Source organism: Trachymyrmex cornetzi, unplaced genomic scaffold, assembly GCF_001594075.2.
Source record: "Trachymyrmex cornetzi isolate Tcor2-1 unplaced genomic scaffold, Tcor1.1 scaffold868, whole genome shotgun sequence".
Taxonomy (NCBI): domain Eukaryota; kingdom Metazoa; phylum Arthropoda; class Insecta; order Hymenoptera; family Formicidae; genus Trachymyrmex; species Trachymyrmex cornetzi.
In genome coordinates this window covers 105,515-124,242 of record NW_017300210.1, presented here as the reverse complement: position 1 = coordinate 124,242, position 18,728 = coordinate 105,515, and the positions used below count along the sequence as shown (strand labels likewise).

Below are 18,728 nucleotides of genomic sequence, written 5' to 3'. Positions count from 1 at the left end.
ATGTTCTGTTATCTATATCGAACAGGATGATTTCTTATACATCGTCGAGCAAAACGCGTAACTGATGCCAGGAATAGCTGAAACCACATCGAGTGTAAAAATATTTGGAACCGTGGAAAGGCTCTTTGACTTTGACCTGAATCGAGCATCTCTCGATTTTCTGCGTCTTGGAAGAAAACCTTGCTTGCCGTGAAGAAGGAAAGGAGTAGGAATGAATGGGATATGAGAAGACCGTAGGGAAAATAGAGTGTGAGAGAGAAAGAAAGGGGAAAATACCGTAAGCGCTGTAGAGACTCTATCGGTAGTCTGGCTGGTGGATCCTCTCGTAAAAGTGAGCCCGGGAGAGTAATAAAAAGAGCGACAGATAAGCCGCTTCGTATTGCCTTTCGATCGATGGCGTGTTGCATTGACGTACGTGCCGAGCTCGCTCGCGCCGAACACTTCTTGGTGATAATCCTCGAATTCCTTGCCAATACGTTTCTGTAATCTACGACTGAGAATATCCGCATGGTGGGTGTTTCGCTGTGGTAGAACGAGTTAACTTGGCGATTCTTTTTTCCCCCTCCTTCTTTTCTTCTTTCTCTTCAGTTTCTTCCAAATAATTGCAGGCAGCGGAAAGCTTTTCAAACCGAATTTACTTAAAACTTTCACTCTGCGGATTAACTCATTTTTGCATAAACACCGTCCATTTAAAGTATCTCTCGGCCGACGGTGCCCGACGTTGCTAAACTTTTTGCGTCAAAAGCCCACTCTCGTCGCATCTGCAATCTACATCACCAACACATCGCTCGCGCGACAGTGTTTCACGTTCACGCACTCGCGTCTCGGGACCAAGAAACGAAAAAGAGGGGAGAAGGACGATTCGCACACACGTCCAACGAAAGAGTTCAACGACCTACGGGAATGCCAGGGCACCGGCAGGCTATCGTTTTAAACCGTGTTCGGCAATCTCGTAAGACCCGCCGCTGCTGTATGCGGAGGCGCGTACTTTTGATAACGACGACCCCACGGAAAGGATTACGAGAGATCGGTGGTGAGCTCCGCGAATATAGATATATAGAAACGGTGGATACATAAAACGGACACAGAAACCGATGTATAATTTCAACGAGCTCGATGCTATGGAAAACGGAAAAATGCACTTCGTCACTATCGCCGCGCTGCTGCTGTCACGAACCAGCACAAAGATCATGTTCGTGCGGGCGTAACATCGAAATTCACGCCTGCCAGAGTTGTGCAGATGTTTAATCGGTATTGTCGGTTCGTTGCGGATTGTACATGACCTATATGTAACACGGCTACATGTAACACGGCGTCGTCGACATTGTCGACGATTGTCTGGTAAACCAATGCCGAAACCGCATCGTCGTAAATGTGAGAAGACGGAGGTGTGGGTGCGGATAGATCGACTTTCCACTATTCCCTGGTGGTTTCGCGGTGAATCGTAATTTGAGGATGGACCGGTTAAACGTGATTTTCGTTCTTTGTTCTTCATCGATCGTGAATCGACTTTATCGCGCAAAGTTACCAAGATTCGAAACGATTGAGCAGTGCACCTTCCCGGTTTTATCCTTTTTTTTTTTGTTTTCATAAGGATCACACTTCTACAAAACACACAATCGGTGGTAATTTAGGTTAGAACAACGGCGTTAAGAGATCCCTGGTAATTAGTGTGTAGCGCGAACCAGTGGAAGATTAGACCGTTGGCGTTTTTCTTTATTTTCAACCCTCGCGATAAAAGAGCATCCCGAAATACCAGAGAAGGAAAGAGCCAGTGAAAGAGGTCGGCGGCTACGCATCCCCGAAATCAATATGGATACCTACACGTATTGTGATATACCCTGTACGTGTTCTCGTGCGTTTCAGTACCTTCCGCTGTCGCTGTGTCTATAGGGTGGTCAATGTGTCAAGGGTGGAAAGATACCCTCCTTCATGACAAACTACCCCATTCGTCGTGATCCACGAAAGTGACGCTTCTATGTCATTGATCACCGTGACAAATTTCTACTTGCGTACATTTATTTTATTTATCCTCGGCTCGTTAATGCACGATGACAAAATTATTCCATGCGTGTGCAACGATACAAGAAAAAAGACCATTTTGGCGATTCTAGACGTTTACAAATTTATGAGTTTTAAACGCATTCGAATAATTAAATTACTATTGATGTTTAATACTGGTATCATCATAGGAAATACATAATCTTAGTGAATCATAATTAGATCAATCGATTTGAATGGTTTCAAAGAACTTAAATTAAATTCAATTTAAACTCTAACGTTGTATTCTTAGTTTTGTAGAAATGATTTCCGATTGTTTGCTGTCACAGGTACTTTCGGATGCATACCTCAAGATCGTATTTCTTTGACACGACTGCCTTTGTCATAGCTTTAATAACTTGGCAAGACAGAAACCTGAGAAAAAGAAACCGATGGTATGCCAATACATCATGCCGCTGTAGAATGCGTTTATTGGATTTTTCCCGATTAAATTACATTCCACGATGGCTCATCGATTTGATTTTGAATTTTAATAGCGCAGCCGCGATTTCTTTGGACCTCATTTTATACAATAACGCAAAGTTAAGAGTATTTAATAACTAGTAGGTATACAATATAAAGAAATTTGACAACTAATCTATAAAAATATTAACAATTAATTAATATAAAAAATAGCACAGTATATTTATGTGGAATAAATTTAATACAATAGAAAAAAAACATATATAAATTGAGAACATTTTGGCAAAATATTGTATGATATTTCAATTTGTAACGCGATACAATGTTTGATGAAACAATAATGGATATTTCAAAATTCGTGCGTAACTTTGAAAGAGCTATTTCAGGTGAAATAATTTTTTGGTACGACGTATTTCCGTTAACCGACCGTATCAGTACAATGTGCCCCAGCTGGATATCTCGCGAAAAAATTCGGACCACTGTTTGACAAACCGTGAAAGCGTCTCATGTAATTGGCAATTAAAGCAGATGGCTTTGACAGCTTATCCATCCTGCGACACTTGAAATTCGTATGTGCTAAAGAGAACGACGAAATTGTCCACGTGAATGTTCTAACTTCGTCAAATAAATTTCTGTTCATTCGCACTGCCATTTTTTTGTTAAACTCTCGCGAGAGAAATACCATTGAATGATTTTGTTTCAATTTAAATTCGAGGTAAAGGCCCTTCGCAAGCCCCTTTGAGTGACCTCCACTGTGAATTTTCGTTTTGCTGTGGAAAAATCCTTTGAGCAGGAAACCGAAATACGATAAAAACTCACGAGATAACTCACGATAAACTCGTTTTAGTTTACTACTGAATTAGATATACCAAATTTTTCAAAAAAAGTAATCATGACAATTAGATTCTTTAAAATAACGAGAAAAGATTTTAATATTTAAATATTCGTGTAAGTTTAAATATATAAAATATAAAAGCAAAATTAATTTGCCTTGAATTTTATGAATGCGCATTAAATTTTAAAAAGTATATTATAATTTCATGTACTTTACCGCTTTTTCAACTTCAAAAGTACAAAAAGGAGACAATCCCTTCTCATACCATTTTAAGTTGAAAAATTTATTTGCGATGACCCATGTAATATTTTATTACTCTCGAATTTTTATGACTAATAAAAAGTCAGAGCAGAGGGATCGCATGTCCGATAATTTGATCACATTTCTTGATTTTCTGATTTTCTTTTAGACATATCTATTCATTCTACAGAATAGATAGACTAGCATTAAACTCAACTAAACGAAACTCTATTACGGGCTCTCGTGCCTATTACGGGCATTACGGGCATTAACTATTCACGTGGTGCATAAAAATAGTTGATATCGACGGTGTATAAATTTTTTAATAAATCTTCATTGTAAAGATCGATACAAACTGCTGGAGTTGCTTAAATTAAATATTTTCTAATTTGAGAAAAGTTAAACACGGCTATGAAAAGCTTAAATTTATAAAATAATGCATTATTTACACAAATAAAGTTTATAAATCAATTATCACATCGAATTAATTTTATCTTTCAATTAACAAATAATGTTTACGTAGCCAACAGGTAAATATAAATGTATGGTTATTAAAATACACCAATAAAATAATAATAAAATTTTGATTGTATAAATAATAAAGCTATAAAAATAAACGGCATGCATATAAAGAGAAAAAAATATGTCTGCAAAAAAAAAAATGTAATTTAATCTTGTAAGTTGGAGTATTTTCTTGGAATAACAAATCTTGTCAAAAATTCAATAAAAAGAAGAATACGTGCTAGATTAGTTGCATTAATAAAATTTCATATCTTAAATGTTGCTAACGATTGTACCACGAAACATGGAGATACCGACACCCTACTGGCATCAGTAAGCGACCGGTGAAGCGTTTCTTAACCAACCGAGCGTGATTTTCGCCTCATTTACGTCGGCCGTATAAATATAAATGTTGCAGGGGTGAGACGATATACGTGCATTTACGGCGTGTTACACTAAACGCTTCTTTGAAAGTCTGATCTTCTACGACGGAGTATAACAATAGGGACGATTTGCGAAAGTGCGCATTGAGTGGGAACGATCACTGAACATGGAGAGGCAAGTGACTCGTCGAATTTACGACTCATTACGTTAGAGATTGCTTATATTCTTTGATTTCGTTACCACAAATCTACAAATTTATTTATAAGTAAAAAGGAGTCAATTATTATAGAAAGACCATAAATAAATTTTTATATGTAAAATAAGTCGGAAATCTAGTTATGTTTCACTTTTTTAAATATTGCACTAAACTATTGACAGTGCCTCATAAAGATAATCGATTTCATTTGTGAAGATTTCTGTGTAGTAAGTGACATTTTAAATGATTAATTAAATAACAATTCATTCAACAATTTAAGCTCTCTTGTTTCTATACAATTTTTACTTTTAAAGCATATACCTTTTCAAGAATATATGGTTGGATACATTAATTAAAATAATCTTAATTAGCAGGAGACATAATATACTTCTAATATACCATCTGGTATATACTCAGGTACCAATATAATACGCCATCTAATACTCGGGTATTAGAATAGAATTCTCTCACAATAATCTACTTATGTCTATATTGGAGTCGGCTAATTAACAATTAAGCGTGTCAACACAATGTATCTTCTCCCTTATCTTTCCACTCAAATTTCCAATAAGTTATAATTAAGATTTAATATGACATAGGTACCGGTACAGTTAATTACTTCATGACAGTTTAAGTCTCTGTCATTCGTAGGAAAAAGAAAAGATGTGACAAGCAAGCCAATGAATTTACCTTTAATCGTTGGCAACTATTCAAGTAAAATTGACGAAAACGAACGCGGCGTACGTACACTTTAATGAAGTAGTATCACGGGAAAAGTAGCAGCATGCGTTCTTATACACGCAGACTGCTCAACACGAATACTTTCGCACACGTACGTTGGAGATTAAGTAGGAACTTCCTGGCACGAGTTATTCTCGCTTGTAGACAAATATCCAACTCCGATGAAACTCAAAGCCGAAATTCTGCTGATCCATTCAGGTACGGTCATTACTAGATTTATGCAGTAATAGCGCAGCTTTAGAATAATAATCCCCTCAAACATGAGAACCGTTTTGATTCCTTTGCCATATGGTACTCATCTATTCGGGCTAATTACGAAATGTATTTGCTGTTGATTGCAATTGATGTCAAGCATTAGGACGGGAAATAAGCTCCCATCAATGCGGGCATCATTATGCATGCGTCGTTATTATTTACGATATTACATTATACATCAAGCATGATTTGTAAAACATAACAGATCGAAGGTGACGGTTTTTTTTTAAGTAGCATCTAAATATCTTAAGAGATTGTGAGGAAAAATCTATAGTTTTATCTCATCTCGTATACACGCATCTACATAATGTCGAGATCGCGCGACCATTTGAATATAAAACTGGTGAATTCATCATGCATGCAAAACGGGAAAACAAACAGGGTGAAAATGGGACCGCTGGTATATGCCACGCTATTATCCTAGGATCTTATTGCTTCTTATTATGCGAAGAGGCGCGCTAGAATAATTCGTCTTGCCACGCATTACCGGAAGAAGCAGGTTTTGCCGTCCCCGGAAGGAAAGCAATGTTACCTCGCAGGCATAATTTGTCATTTCTTGTATAATAATCATATTCCCTTAAGAAAGGGATGCTAAATTAGAAATAGTTTTCAGTACACAACAGAATCAAGGGAAAGCACTTACCCTAAGGATCTCCAATTGGGAGCGCACAAATTCCGCGCGGCTGGGAATGTCGGGAATCGCCACAGGAAACGAACCCATGTACTGTGACAGAAAGAACTCGGTGTTAGAAGCAATGCAAAAGAAAAGATTTTTCGGATTTACATAGATTCTACTTTCAAAAGATTTTAGAAATATAAATAACGATCAACCGACCTAAGAATTCGACTTCTTTTTTACAAAAGCAATACAAATCAAGTTTAAAATTCCTTCTGAGAAATGTACGTTTGGTACCATCAATAAAATTGGTATAATCAAATATTCTCACGAACAAAATGCTATTATTCTCGCATGCTTAATATATTTGTTTTCATGCTCTCTTCAATATACTTATTATACGCTCGCCGAGAAATAATTATCAGATCGTCAATGCAACCGTGCTTTGAAGGGTCACAACCCACCTAATCCGGCGGGTGGCTGCCAGACGGTGACATCACACAGTAGGAAAACTATACCTCTACGCACACACCGTTGGAAAACAATAAAGGCAGACCTGGCCTACGACAAGAATTTAATTTCCTTTTTCCGTTTCGAGGACATCCGTACACCGGAACGCGACCCCCTACCTTCCGCAGACTCGCCATTTCCTTTCAATAGTCAATTTGGCTGGCGATCATCCCTGCCCTCACGCGTCGAAACGAAATTTGGAAAATTTCGTTTCTCCCCTCAATCGAGAGGCAACTGCTTGTCTCTCGGCTCAAAGAAAGACTGTCCGACGGAGCCTTACCTAGAAAATTTTTATCGACTTTCCTTTCCTTTTTTTATAAATGTCATAGGAAGCAAATGACTATATACAAATGTAATTTAAAAATATATTTGATCGATCGGAGCGGTTTGACCACGAATAAATTGGTTTAATATGGCTTGTTCATTTTTATAATATTTTTGGTACTAAAAAAACTGAACTGAAAAAATATCTTTTTATAAATAAGATCGAAAGACTCGTATTTCCGGTATAAGGATATCTCTCGCTTGGTCAAACGTGTCTCGCCGATTATATAGCCGATAAAAATAGCGACCCTCCAAACACGACGATAAATAAAAGCACCAGGGGTGGAACGTACTAAATAACGACACCTAACGCAATTATGTCTTTACAGAATGCGACCATATATTTCTTTTTCATAATCCACAACAAGAATATTGGAGCGAAATATTTATAAATAATGAAAGATAGTTCAATTTGATAAAGTTTCAAAAATGAATCAATACGTAACAGCGGGAAAGTTTGATGAAAAGAAACTTACGAATTAAAACGTAGCAAAATACAATGCGTTTAATTTATAATTTCGCTGTGATTTCTGTGGTGAATTTTTTCTAACTGGAAGTATTTTGATCAGTAGATTCGTACCGCAATATAATCCAAGTTTTAATCCTCCCGGATGATTCTCATTGTTGTGTTTCATCGAACTTGTCTCTGGGAGGATCTCCTCCCGGAATCGCTGGGATTTTCCTGAATTATTATGCCACTGCGCAGAAGGGCGACTGGAATACTCACTGAGAGAGAATTCCATGGGGGATGGATGGTTTATAAAAATATAGGGATGGAATAGCTATTATTATTATGAATACAAAACGTGAAATTATCTCTTTCCCCCAATTATTCTTAGATCAGTATTAGAAAGCAGGGATACAAAATTATTCTTGTATATTCAAAAGAAATATTATCTTCGCATGAATATAGGTACTAAAATTACTTTATGCGATGGAATTATTACTAAAATAAAAATTTATTATGTAAATTCGCTATAATATGTATTTGTTGCATATATTAATAATAATGTTACAAATTATATAATAATTTTATATAATAACATTAATAATAATTAATTCAATTATATTATATAACAATTATAAATCATATAAATTACATAATAATTTTAAATAACAACATAAAATAATTTAGTAAAATAATTAATTCATAAAAATATAATTTTATAATTATTAGAAATATTATAATTCGAGGAAAGGAAGTCACTTGTAAATTTGAAAAATATTGTTTTTAAATTTACGATTAAATTTTTTTATGTCAATGTACTTTTTCTATATAGGTACATGTATATTAAGATGAGTTACCTTGTGTGTCTATAATTTCTTTTATCATCGCCTAGTTTTATGATAAAAACTCATTCCGCTGCGCCGCACAAGCATCATGCTGTTCCGCAATTACCGCATTTCCACCAGCGCAAGCAATCGGCCGTGCTAATATCTCGCAGGCATTAAAACGAGCGTTAAAACGAATCGATTGAACGATCACGACAATCGAAGAATGTAAAAGACCGTTTCTCTACGACGCTCGCAGCCGCACATGGTGCTGCCGCCAGCGAGGAATCGCTACGATTATTACGGCACTATAAATCCACGATATATTTCACGGTGGCGAAACACATCGGTTATTTTATTCGATCGCTTATATCCCACTTGAGCTATGCGCTTCTCTCGTTCGCGTTGCACGTAAGTATCAGCCAAATGACGCAATGACACCAATCATCCATTCTGTGGCGCACCTGTTCTGATATGTAAAACCGGGATTATTTTCCTCTCCGATATATAGACTTTTTAAAATTAAATTAATGAATTGATAATAATGATCACACGCATGTATAAATAAAAAAATCTCATTTCTCTCTTTTTATTCTAAAAAGAGATTCTCAACATTGCAACTTTTATGCTACGATTTCCTCAATTATTGTCAATTATTCTTCTTCGCAGATCCTTTAATAATTCTTCCTTGTTCTTCCTTGCAATATGTATACACATTTCATTAATTGCACGATATTTCATACGCCAGTATTTAGAATGTTGGACGGAAACAATCGCAACTCTTCTCATGTCTCATCATCTACCAACGAAATTGCGGTACACGTGCGGACTAACAAGCTTGTTGACAGAATTTTCATCACTCTAACTTTGCCGGATACCAAGTACACTCTCGTTGAAGAATCACGGTTGTTCTACTTTTGTTGGAGAACCGCGACAAACCGCGGAAACCGACATCGTTTTATTCTTTCGTTGAACAATTACAATCAATTGTATAATCTTTCATATTTAAATATTATACGTATATTGTATTGGCCAATATAACAGTAAGTTTTGTGTTAATACTACTTCAGCTCCAATTTTTTACCCTTCAATAAATCTTTAAAAACTATAGAATGCTTATTTTCATTAGAAATATCTTTTCTTAGAATAAGACAAATATTTTTTCTATTTTTAATGAATATATTTTATCGGTACAAAGTCTATAATATAGATTGGAAAAACATTAAATCGATTTATTACTTGCGTCGTTGAGTAACAGAATTTCGCATCTGCTGATTCTTTCAACGGATGCTGTAGAAATTGCTGTCGTAACCTTTTTATTCGTCTATTTTATTGCGAACGGGTCACCCATGCTCAACAGTAAATCCATTTACGTCGTAAGAGGTATGTCGTATATGGCAAAGAATACTTTCACCGATCGTTGAATTTCGCGAAATTATGCGGAAGTTAAGAGATTCGATTAATATTGTATGCCAGAGGCCAGAAACATATTGTGTCACTATCGTATACCCTGTCATTCTCATGCGATCTAGCCCGAATACTTTCACGCCCCGGAGATGTCGATCCGCAGGCAATTTCGAGAAAGTCTATCAAAATGTACGGCTATCTATCAAGATAAATATCCAAGCACAACGTAAGATGGAAACGGCTTTTATTATGAAAAAATGTTTAATTAACATTAAATTCCTTAATTATTCAACCGATTCTTTTCTGTTTTTTTTGTTTTTTTATGTAAAGGCAATTTTAAAGCCAATTACATTACAATTATATCGCAATTACAATTGCATTCTGTCACAATTATTCATAGATACGTCAATCAGAAGAAATATGCTCTTATCTGATATCGATATTAAACAGCTTTGTCTCTCTGTGAAAGCTTCGCGGGTTCCGATTAGATTCGAGCTTATCCCACCGGAAAGGAGCGAATGAGGTGAGTGTCAGTTTCTGGCGATAATGGGATATTCGTTACGTTATCGCGAACGAAATTGCATCCGCGCGCAAGTCTGCATAGTTCGCCGCGCTTACCAAGCGTAGTCACGTTGTAACTGTTGACATTTTCGTGCGCTCCGTCACGAGAGTCGTGACGGAGAATACCGACGCAGGATAGAAAGGACGTTGCGTAAAACGTGCGCAGCATTTAAATGATTCAGAATGCCATCACAGAATGGGAATCGAATCATCGCGCGTAAGAGTCGACTGTATTGAAAATCGATGACTCCCGATTAGAACATGTCCCAATAATTAGATCGGCTATTTTAGAAACCAGAACGCCAAATCTTGAATCAGATGACGTTTATCAAGATAATTCACGAGCTGTTCAATCCCCAGAATTCTGACAATCGCAAGAATTTATTCTTACACAGTTCTAAAATTATCCTTCTTTCAAAAATATTATTGCGAATGCAAAGATGCTTATAATCTCGAAAATCAGAAAAATGAAACGATATACGGGACAACGAGAATAGTAATAATAGTACCGATGTAATAATTTATTACGTTCGTACAAGATTGGTTAATTTCTTTGAAAACGAGAACATTGAAGTCAAGCGGACCGATAAAACAACCCAGAGATTTTAACAATAGTTAAAACGTAGAACAGAAAGAACCGAATATTTGTTATTCGAGTGGGTGAACGCGTCGCTATCCGGCTTTTACCATCGGCTATGCGCGTCGAGAAGTTTTAAATTACACCAGCATTGTACGAATACAATGTGCTGTCAGTGTATCGAGTGTATGACGAGAACAATCGCGCGTACCTCAGGACAATTTAAAACGCAATTTATAATAACTATGAGATTACTAAATTCGTTGAACGTAAATTAATCTCAGCCGAGTTTATCGAACGGAAACGATAGATACTTGGGATGCTGATAGAGTACACTGATAAAGTACCCTGATGGCGCAAGATTGTTTCACAAACGAAAACGTTTTTACTTTATCGCGATCGAAATTGCCTTTCCGTGTTTCGCGTTTTAATAGGATTGACGCCGCGCGTTGCAGAATAGCGACAAAAAGACGAAATAAGAACATTTCAAAGCGGAATGAAAACATAATGGGGCATATCAGTCGTGGTAGAGCACGAAAAATTTGGTGCACGAATAGACACGCGGGATGCTGTCGACGGTCCATTATTTATTTATTCACTCGCGAACGTGCCAATCAAGTAAAATTTTGAACTCATAAAAATTGAAGCACTTTCAAATTAATAAATCGCGTTATATTCGATATAGCGTACTATTTCTATTGTATGATACTCGAACGCACGGTCGTTCATTAAATTAATAAATATTGCGTTCATTTCCCGATGCAGCCGTCACAAACACAATGTTAACGTATTCAAAATCAACGCGTCAATTCGCTTCGGGATCCGCATACTTTGCCGCATACGAGGCTGTGCAATCTTTCTTCTGCTCGAATGTAACATTCTGGCACTTGTTCTAACTTCTTAGCGATTGTTCGAGTGTTCAAGGTATACGAGATCGTTCCGTAGCGTAACGCAGTTTCGTAAACAGAGGAACGAGGCGAGATACGCGAGGGGAGAGATTTATATCCGTTCACTTCCTCGAAAGGAGGAAGACGCGATCGTAAGGAAGCGCGAAGAAAAATTCCTTACAGCACGCTCGTATCCCCCTGGTACGGAGCAAAACGAGACAAGGCGAGACGAGTGCGTATGACGCACACTGCACACGCGCGAGATTCCGTGCGAAACGCGTGCGGCCGCGTGCGTGTCACGGGCGTTGCGCTTACTCGCTTTACTCGCTTAGCCGCCTGTCGGGAAAGAGAAGAAAAGGAAGAGGAGGAAGAGAGAGTCGTACATGAAAATTACATACCCCGTCTGACTTGCGCGCGCTTAAAAGATCTCTCGGACGAATAACTGTAGTCAGCTAAAAGCCTCTCGTACGTCAATGCCACATTTACGAGATTTCGTGGCCTACACGGGAGGATAGCGATACCTTTCCACGATCTTTAGTATTCACGCACGCTTTGTTGTCGCATGGCTGATCTTAGAAATGATACAATCGTCGAATTATTAGGTGTTAAACTTAATTCCTGCCGTTTTTCGTCTCCAAAATTGATTTGTTTCGAAGGGAAATACCTTAATCAAAGTATCATTAATAAGGTATTATTAATTAGTAGTAATAAAGTAGAAAATGGAGGAAATTACTTTGAAGGTATTCATTCATCTTCCCTTCGAAACAAATCAATTTTGGAGACGAAAAACGGCAGGAATTAAGTTTAACACCTAATAAGATAGACACGTGTAAATAAATTGATCGTTGTCGTTGTGATTACTGAATTAAACGATTTCTTATCTGTTTGTTGTTCATCCATTTCTCTTTCCATTGTCCTATTCATAGGATAGCATCTTTTTAATTTTTTTCTGTATATGAGTACTTTATATAAAGCGTCTTTTCAATTTTTTATATATACATGTAGAGAAGAAAATTTTTTTAATGCTGTCCTATAAATAAAATGGAAAGAAATAGGTAAAGTATCGATATGATTATTATATTTTCTCGTCTTATAATCAATCTAAATAATATCGTTACGCTTAACTATAGTTAATGAATTGTGATAAAATTCACCTTAGCTGCGACGGATCTCTTTGAGAACGTTTCTGCCATAATAAGTATACATCACATCCCATCTGGTCGGCATCGGTTGCGTTTTTCTCAGGAATATATTGGATACTTTTCGGATAAAACTTACAATACATAGAATTGTTTTTCAGTTCACATAAAAAACACTGCGACGCATTTTTACTACACTCTCGTTTTACATCGTGCGAATTCGATGAAAAGTTTTAACATTGCGTTACTTTCATCGGCACTTTTCGAAAAAAAAAAATCCACGATGCATCCAACTGCATTCTCGATATAATCCTTTTCAAGTTTAAGCTAATAGCTTCAGTTTTATCGTCGAAAAATCGATAGCACTTTTGAAGGACTTTTAACTTTTGAAAAGGGATATTCTTACATCAATTATAATGACACATATTTTAATAACAATATGAGAAGTGGACGCGGTCGTCGATCTGGATATATTAAAAATTTACGAGGCTAAATTTCTCAGGTATATTTAAATGAGGTATTTGTCGCCGATTGGAAAAGAAATAAAGACTGGTCGACCTTTGCGCGTTCATGTGATAGTCGGTACGACATTTGCAACTGGAATTTCAACTGGTTTGGTTTGTATCATCAGATAGCTCGGATCGCAAATGCAAATATACGAAAAGGAACTAAAGAATTAATTTGTATTACATTATACACCGATATATACGTTTAATTAATGTTTACATCGGGTACACAAATAATAACAGATTTAAATTAAACGGATAACGGCCAATTAATTATTAATTTATGGTTTATTTAGAGGATGGACTCGAAAAAGTAACACGAGAAGAGACAAAGTTAAATTATAGCATTTTTCCAATTAAACTATTTTTTAATTTATTTTGATTAAAAAATCTTATAAAATATTTAAGAAATTGTTTTCATTTGAGAAACTTTTGAGGAAGAGTATCAGAGTTTTGCATCTTATCCTTTCAATCTCTAAAAGTAAATTAAATGCTTAATTAGAGAGACTTAATTACTTGAAGTATATAAGCACGAATATAAAGAGAATATGTCAATTGAAGCTTTTACATATTACTTTACTAAAGCTACTTTGATTTTATATCGAGTTCCTCGTGAGAATGACTGTAACCAGAGAGACTGCCACTTTATTCGAATACTACGTCCTCGTACGCCATCACGCACGTCACGCACATCTTTTTCACCTCAATTGTCGAAACAAATATATCACATTCAAAAAGTCACTCAATATACGAAATTGTGCGCGACACAATTTTCAGAAAAAATGACAAAGAAATACGTGCAGTAGACACTATCATTCATTGACGATGCAATATTCAAGGTCGAGAGATCCAATCCTTTTAAAATCACGATTCCATCTATAACAATTGCGTATCTAGGCCAACTACCGATAAATCACCGTGTGGCGCGGCGTATGCAACTGAAATGTGAAATCTCTTTCACCGCGATTGGATTGCCGGATCGTCGTTTGTTTGACAATATTGACGTAAAATTCAACGGAAAACTATAACTCTTAATACGCGCGCAATCGCAACATTATCATCGAGTCACATTAACAGGTAAAATAAGAGCAAGTATTAGACAGTGAAGCGGTGCAACGAGCCACGTTGAGCTTCTCGCGCATATGGAGCTATCGTCAATTGTCGGCCATGTGATGCACTCACAGGTAGTCATCGTAGAAACACGCGTACCCGTATAAAATCATGATGGCACATGGCCAGATCATCGCCGAGGAGGCAGATCATCGGCCAGAACGCGAGGAGGCCTGAGGAGGCCGGAGCACCGGTGAACGCGCGACGAAAGACTGGCCCGCGGGACCCGGTAAGAGGGGCCCTTTACCGCGCCGGGGCCAGTCGGGGCCTCGGTGATACGGACGGCGGACGGCGCGGTTGCTAATGGCCAATGGCGCACGGATAAGAGTAAAGAGGTATAGAGTCCTAGGAAGGATCGTGCGTTGTGGAAAAAGAGGAACTGACCGACTGGTCGTGACGAGTCGAACAAGTCGAAGAAGAATAACGGAAGAAAGAAAGAGAGAACGGGAGAAAATGAGAGAGGGGGTGGAGGCGAGATGCGAGTTTGGCAGAGGCCGGTCGAGCACCTGGGCGACATTACCTCTTCGTGTCTTCTTAGGCCCAGTTTCACAACTCACGGTTAACTCTTAACCGAGGTTCAACTTATTTGTTATCTCTTTCCAATTTTAGCGTTAGAAAGAGACAAGGAATAAGTTAAACCTCGGTTAAAAATTAACCATGAGGTGTGAAACTGGGCCTTACAGTTCTTCGCAGACGTATTATACTTTCGTGTACCTCAACTCGCGATTATCGTTTCGCGAACTGTCTCGAATGCAGTGGCGTGTGAAAAATTTGTTCTAACTTTTTTTTATTCTCTTGCACGCTGTAATTACTCCGTTTATTAATCACAATTAACATCGCTACGGATGAAGCAGTTTGCTGCTTTGTTGTATTACATTTACATAATAAGATCAATGCGATTAAATTCATCCATGCTATTCCTCAAAATAGCAGTTAACGAATTTTTAAGTGTTTTGATTTATGCGGTTCTTTCAACCATTTTACCATCAAATTTTATTCCAGAGGCGATATTATTGTTAGAATACACTTTTTTTAAATATAAAAAATATGTGTTTCAAAAATTTTAAATCAGTTTAGGAAACTACAATTGTCTGCACAGTTTGTACATTTTTTAAATATTCCATGAGAGAGATTGCAATCAATCTCCGTGTCATTAGTGAATCGTAAGTTATATTTATGTGCTGTTTCAATTTTGATACGATATCCTGTTGGAAGACGCACCTTATTTCGTCACGGAAGATCAAGCGCGCTTCATCTCTATGGAGATCATTAAATGTAATAAGCTGAGCAGTGCTAGGCATGATTATCCCAAAGCTCCTCGTATCTTCCGTCACTTTGCCGCATTCATCTACTATGACTGTCGCTCATTTGCAGAATATACGGAAGTTACTTACATTCAGGTAATTTTGCAAAACTCGAGATACTATCTAAATAACACAAAGTCCAAAATTGGGATATTAAGACGTTTTATAATATATCTTTCATACGGTTTTTAAATAGTTCTCGCAAAAGTGTCATAAAGACATCTTTATTAATTTATAAGACATTTTATGTTTCGAATTTTGACTTTATGTCTAAATTTTTTTCTAGATAATAATACTCGTAAGTATTTGTATAAAAATGAAGTAGTGTAGTTTGACAGTTTAATTATAAAATTATAGGAATAGAATATAAGTATATATATTAAGTCTAAGTTATTAAAATAGATAATAATTATCCGTTTTTATTTCTATGAAGAAATTGACTCTGACAATAAACGCAATGTTGGATATTTTTTGCCAATTCCTGGACATGCTGTACAATGTTCGTTTTGCGTTTCATTTTCTTCACTTCTTGCCGCCTCATCATAATCTCACGCATGATTTGCGGATATCCTTCGATCAGTCCTTTATTCTTTTAGAAAGAACATCCGTTTAAAAAACTTCCGGTTTAGAAAGAGTGTGCAGGTACTTTGATAAATTTCACACACGGAACGTTCATCGTAATATCATGATAGACATAGAGGTTACCCTTGCATGAGAAGGCATAATGATGTATACTACAGAGAATTTCTAAAAATAGACATTCCCGCTTATATCTTAATACATATGTATATTTCTACTTGATTTCAGCGACACATGACTATGAATACCGCGAAACAATCCAACCGTAATGTACTGGATAGAAATAGAGATAAAAGTTAAAGGGATCGATACGTAAAATTGCTTCGCTAACACTATCGCGACGTCAGAAAACGTTGAACTCGTCGTACTGGTTCTGAGTTCATCATAAGACTACCTGCTACGTGAATCTAGGTCTAGCTTTAAACTTAGACAGCTGTTTATTATTCTAAAAGAGGTTGCGGTTTATCAGATTTATATCGTTTTTATGCTACACTTCCTAGCTGGGGGCATAGGCTGCTATTGCAAAAAGGATTAACGGGGGTTTTCGAGACAAGATAAGGAGATGTGACCGTACGTGTCCTTTCTTGGGACCACGGACGACGAATCCGTTCCTGGCGCCACGGTGTGTGCCCGCCAGTTGCACACCGGCCGATACCCAGATCTCCAGACTGGCTGCAGCTGCGAACCGGTTATATACTTTCATCTGGCAGTCTTAGCACGGTCCCTAAAAGAGAATCCGATGACTATAGCTGCAGTGCGCGAGGCGCGCGAGGAAAAGAGAAAGGAGAGAAAATGGTAGGGAGGTTAATGCCTGTACTAAGGCACGCTTATGCATTGGAATAAAGGACGTCTTCTCCCACTCTTTTGTTTTTTTTTCCTTTCCTTTTATCTTTTTCTTTTCCCCTCTTTTATTTTAATCCTACCACTTCTTCTGGTACACATCTCGGCAACACTCTCTACGGCGCGAGTCGCATACTTAGTGGAGGCCGTTCAAAAAACGCTGCGCTTGGAGCTGCGAGGCGGTCCGGAGGCAATATTTGATGAGATCGTATGACGGTCACCGCCGCGATGAAACGCGCATCCTGTTTGGCCGGTAATACATCTGACGCATACTTGCAGACTAATTGACCGTAGACCAATAATTTGGTCTTGTAGAGCGCCGTAAAGCGAATATTGAATTAAGCGCTACGTTTGAGAAGAAAAAAAAAGTTAAGTGTATCGACCTGCTTTGCGTGAAATTGAATTGAAACGTACGACGGTGCAATATCGATCAAACAGATTTCTTAAAACGACCTTAAATTTCGCGAATTATATGGCGGCGATCGTTGAATTAATGATATTCGCTCCTCAAGCGAATGAGAAATGATAGGGAAGCAGAACTTTGAGCCGCGCTACGCGTTAATAGTTTATCTTTGTGCTTATCTCCTGCGACTGTCGCTTGAAAGAGCATCCGATAGCTGTAACGGTAAGCGCTCCAGAAGGATAAGAGCGAAGGGGGAGAAGAAAGGAATGAGAAAAGTTGCTGCGTATACTAAAGCACAGTTACGTCTTCTTTTCGTTAAGCTGCGCTGCGCCGCCAGCTAAATGTCCTTTTCGGCGAGTCGCGTATCAAGTCGGATGTGCGGCCATCAATGGGATCGAGATTTTGACGTGAACAAAACGATGTAGTTAGCTTTTCAAACAGTTGTTAAAACTCCAAAAGAGTGATTGTTTTCTGTAATGTATAATCGATACGTGATTGAAAGATACAGAAGGAAACGTATATAAATGAGGCAAAAGACATCAACGGGAAAGGGAAGAGAAATAAATCGAACATATAATAGTAAATTCTTTCTCTTTTTTTTCTGTAGACAAATCCTTGAATTTAAATGAAACAAACGTTGAGAAAGCAATGGTAATAATACTCGAATTAATGCAGTAATATGCAGGTACGTAGAAACTTTAATTAATCTGCGAAACTTTACATTTGTATTCAATTTGTTGCCACATAAATCTATGCGAAGACATCCCTTCTCAGGATCGTCATTGTGTCCCAATTTTATCTGTAGAACTTTTACACGCGGCTCACCGCATGTAGGCGCCTTCAAGGTCTACTAGCTTGATTTCATGTACATAAAGATCACATAACTGGCGACAGATTGTCATGACCGATTGAAACGAGGACCTTGAAACATGAACGTACGATGAACGTATTGGTATGTAAGAAGAAATATTTGATGACAAATAATGACCGTATGACGATTGTAAAAGTGTTGAATATAAATCATAAATCAATATGAAAGAATGTAATAGATGTTATTCGAATAAATATGTGACAGCAA

General features: G+C 37.4%; 1 protein-coding gene across 3 annotated transcripts in view; it reads right to left on the bottom strand.

Annotated features, from left to right (window-relative positions):
• Positions 1–13,615, bottom strand: part of LOC108769166 (tensin-1) — a 62,022-nt gene extending 48,407 nt beyond the window's left edge. For 2 of the 3 annotated variants that reach the window (XM_018519994.1, XM_018519995.1), the window contains exons 1-2: positions 12,924–13,615; positions 6,259–6,339 (exon numbers count right to left, since the gene is read on the bottom strand). In XM_018519994.1, coding sequence (XP_018375496.1) covers positions 6,259–6,339; positions 12,924–12,962 — 120 coding nt within the window. In that variant the 5' untranslated portion in view covers positions 12,963–13,615. The remainder of the gene's footprint in view (positions 1–6,258; positions 6,340–12,923) is intronic. The other variant, XM_018519996.1, reaches the window with a different exon arrangement.
• Positions 13,616–18,728: the final 5,113 nt, after the last annotated feature.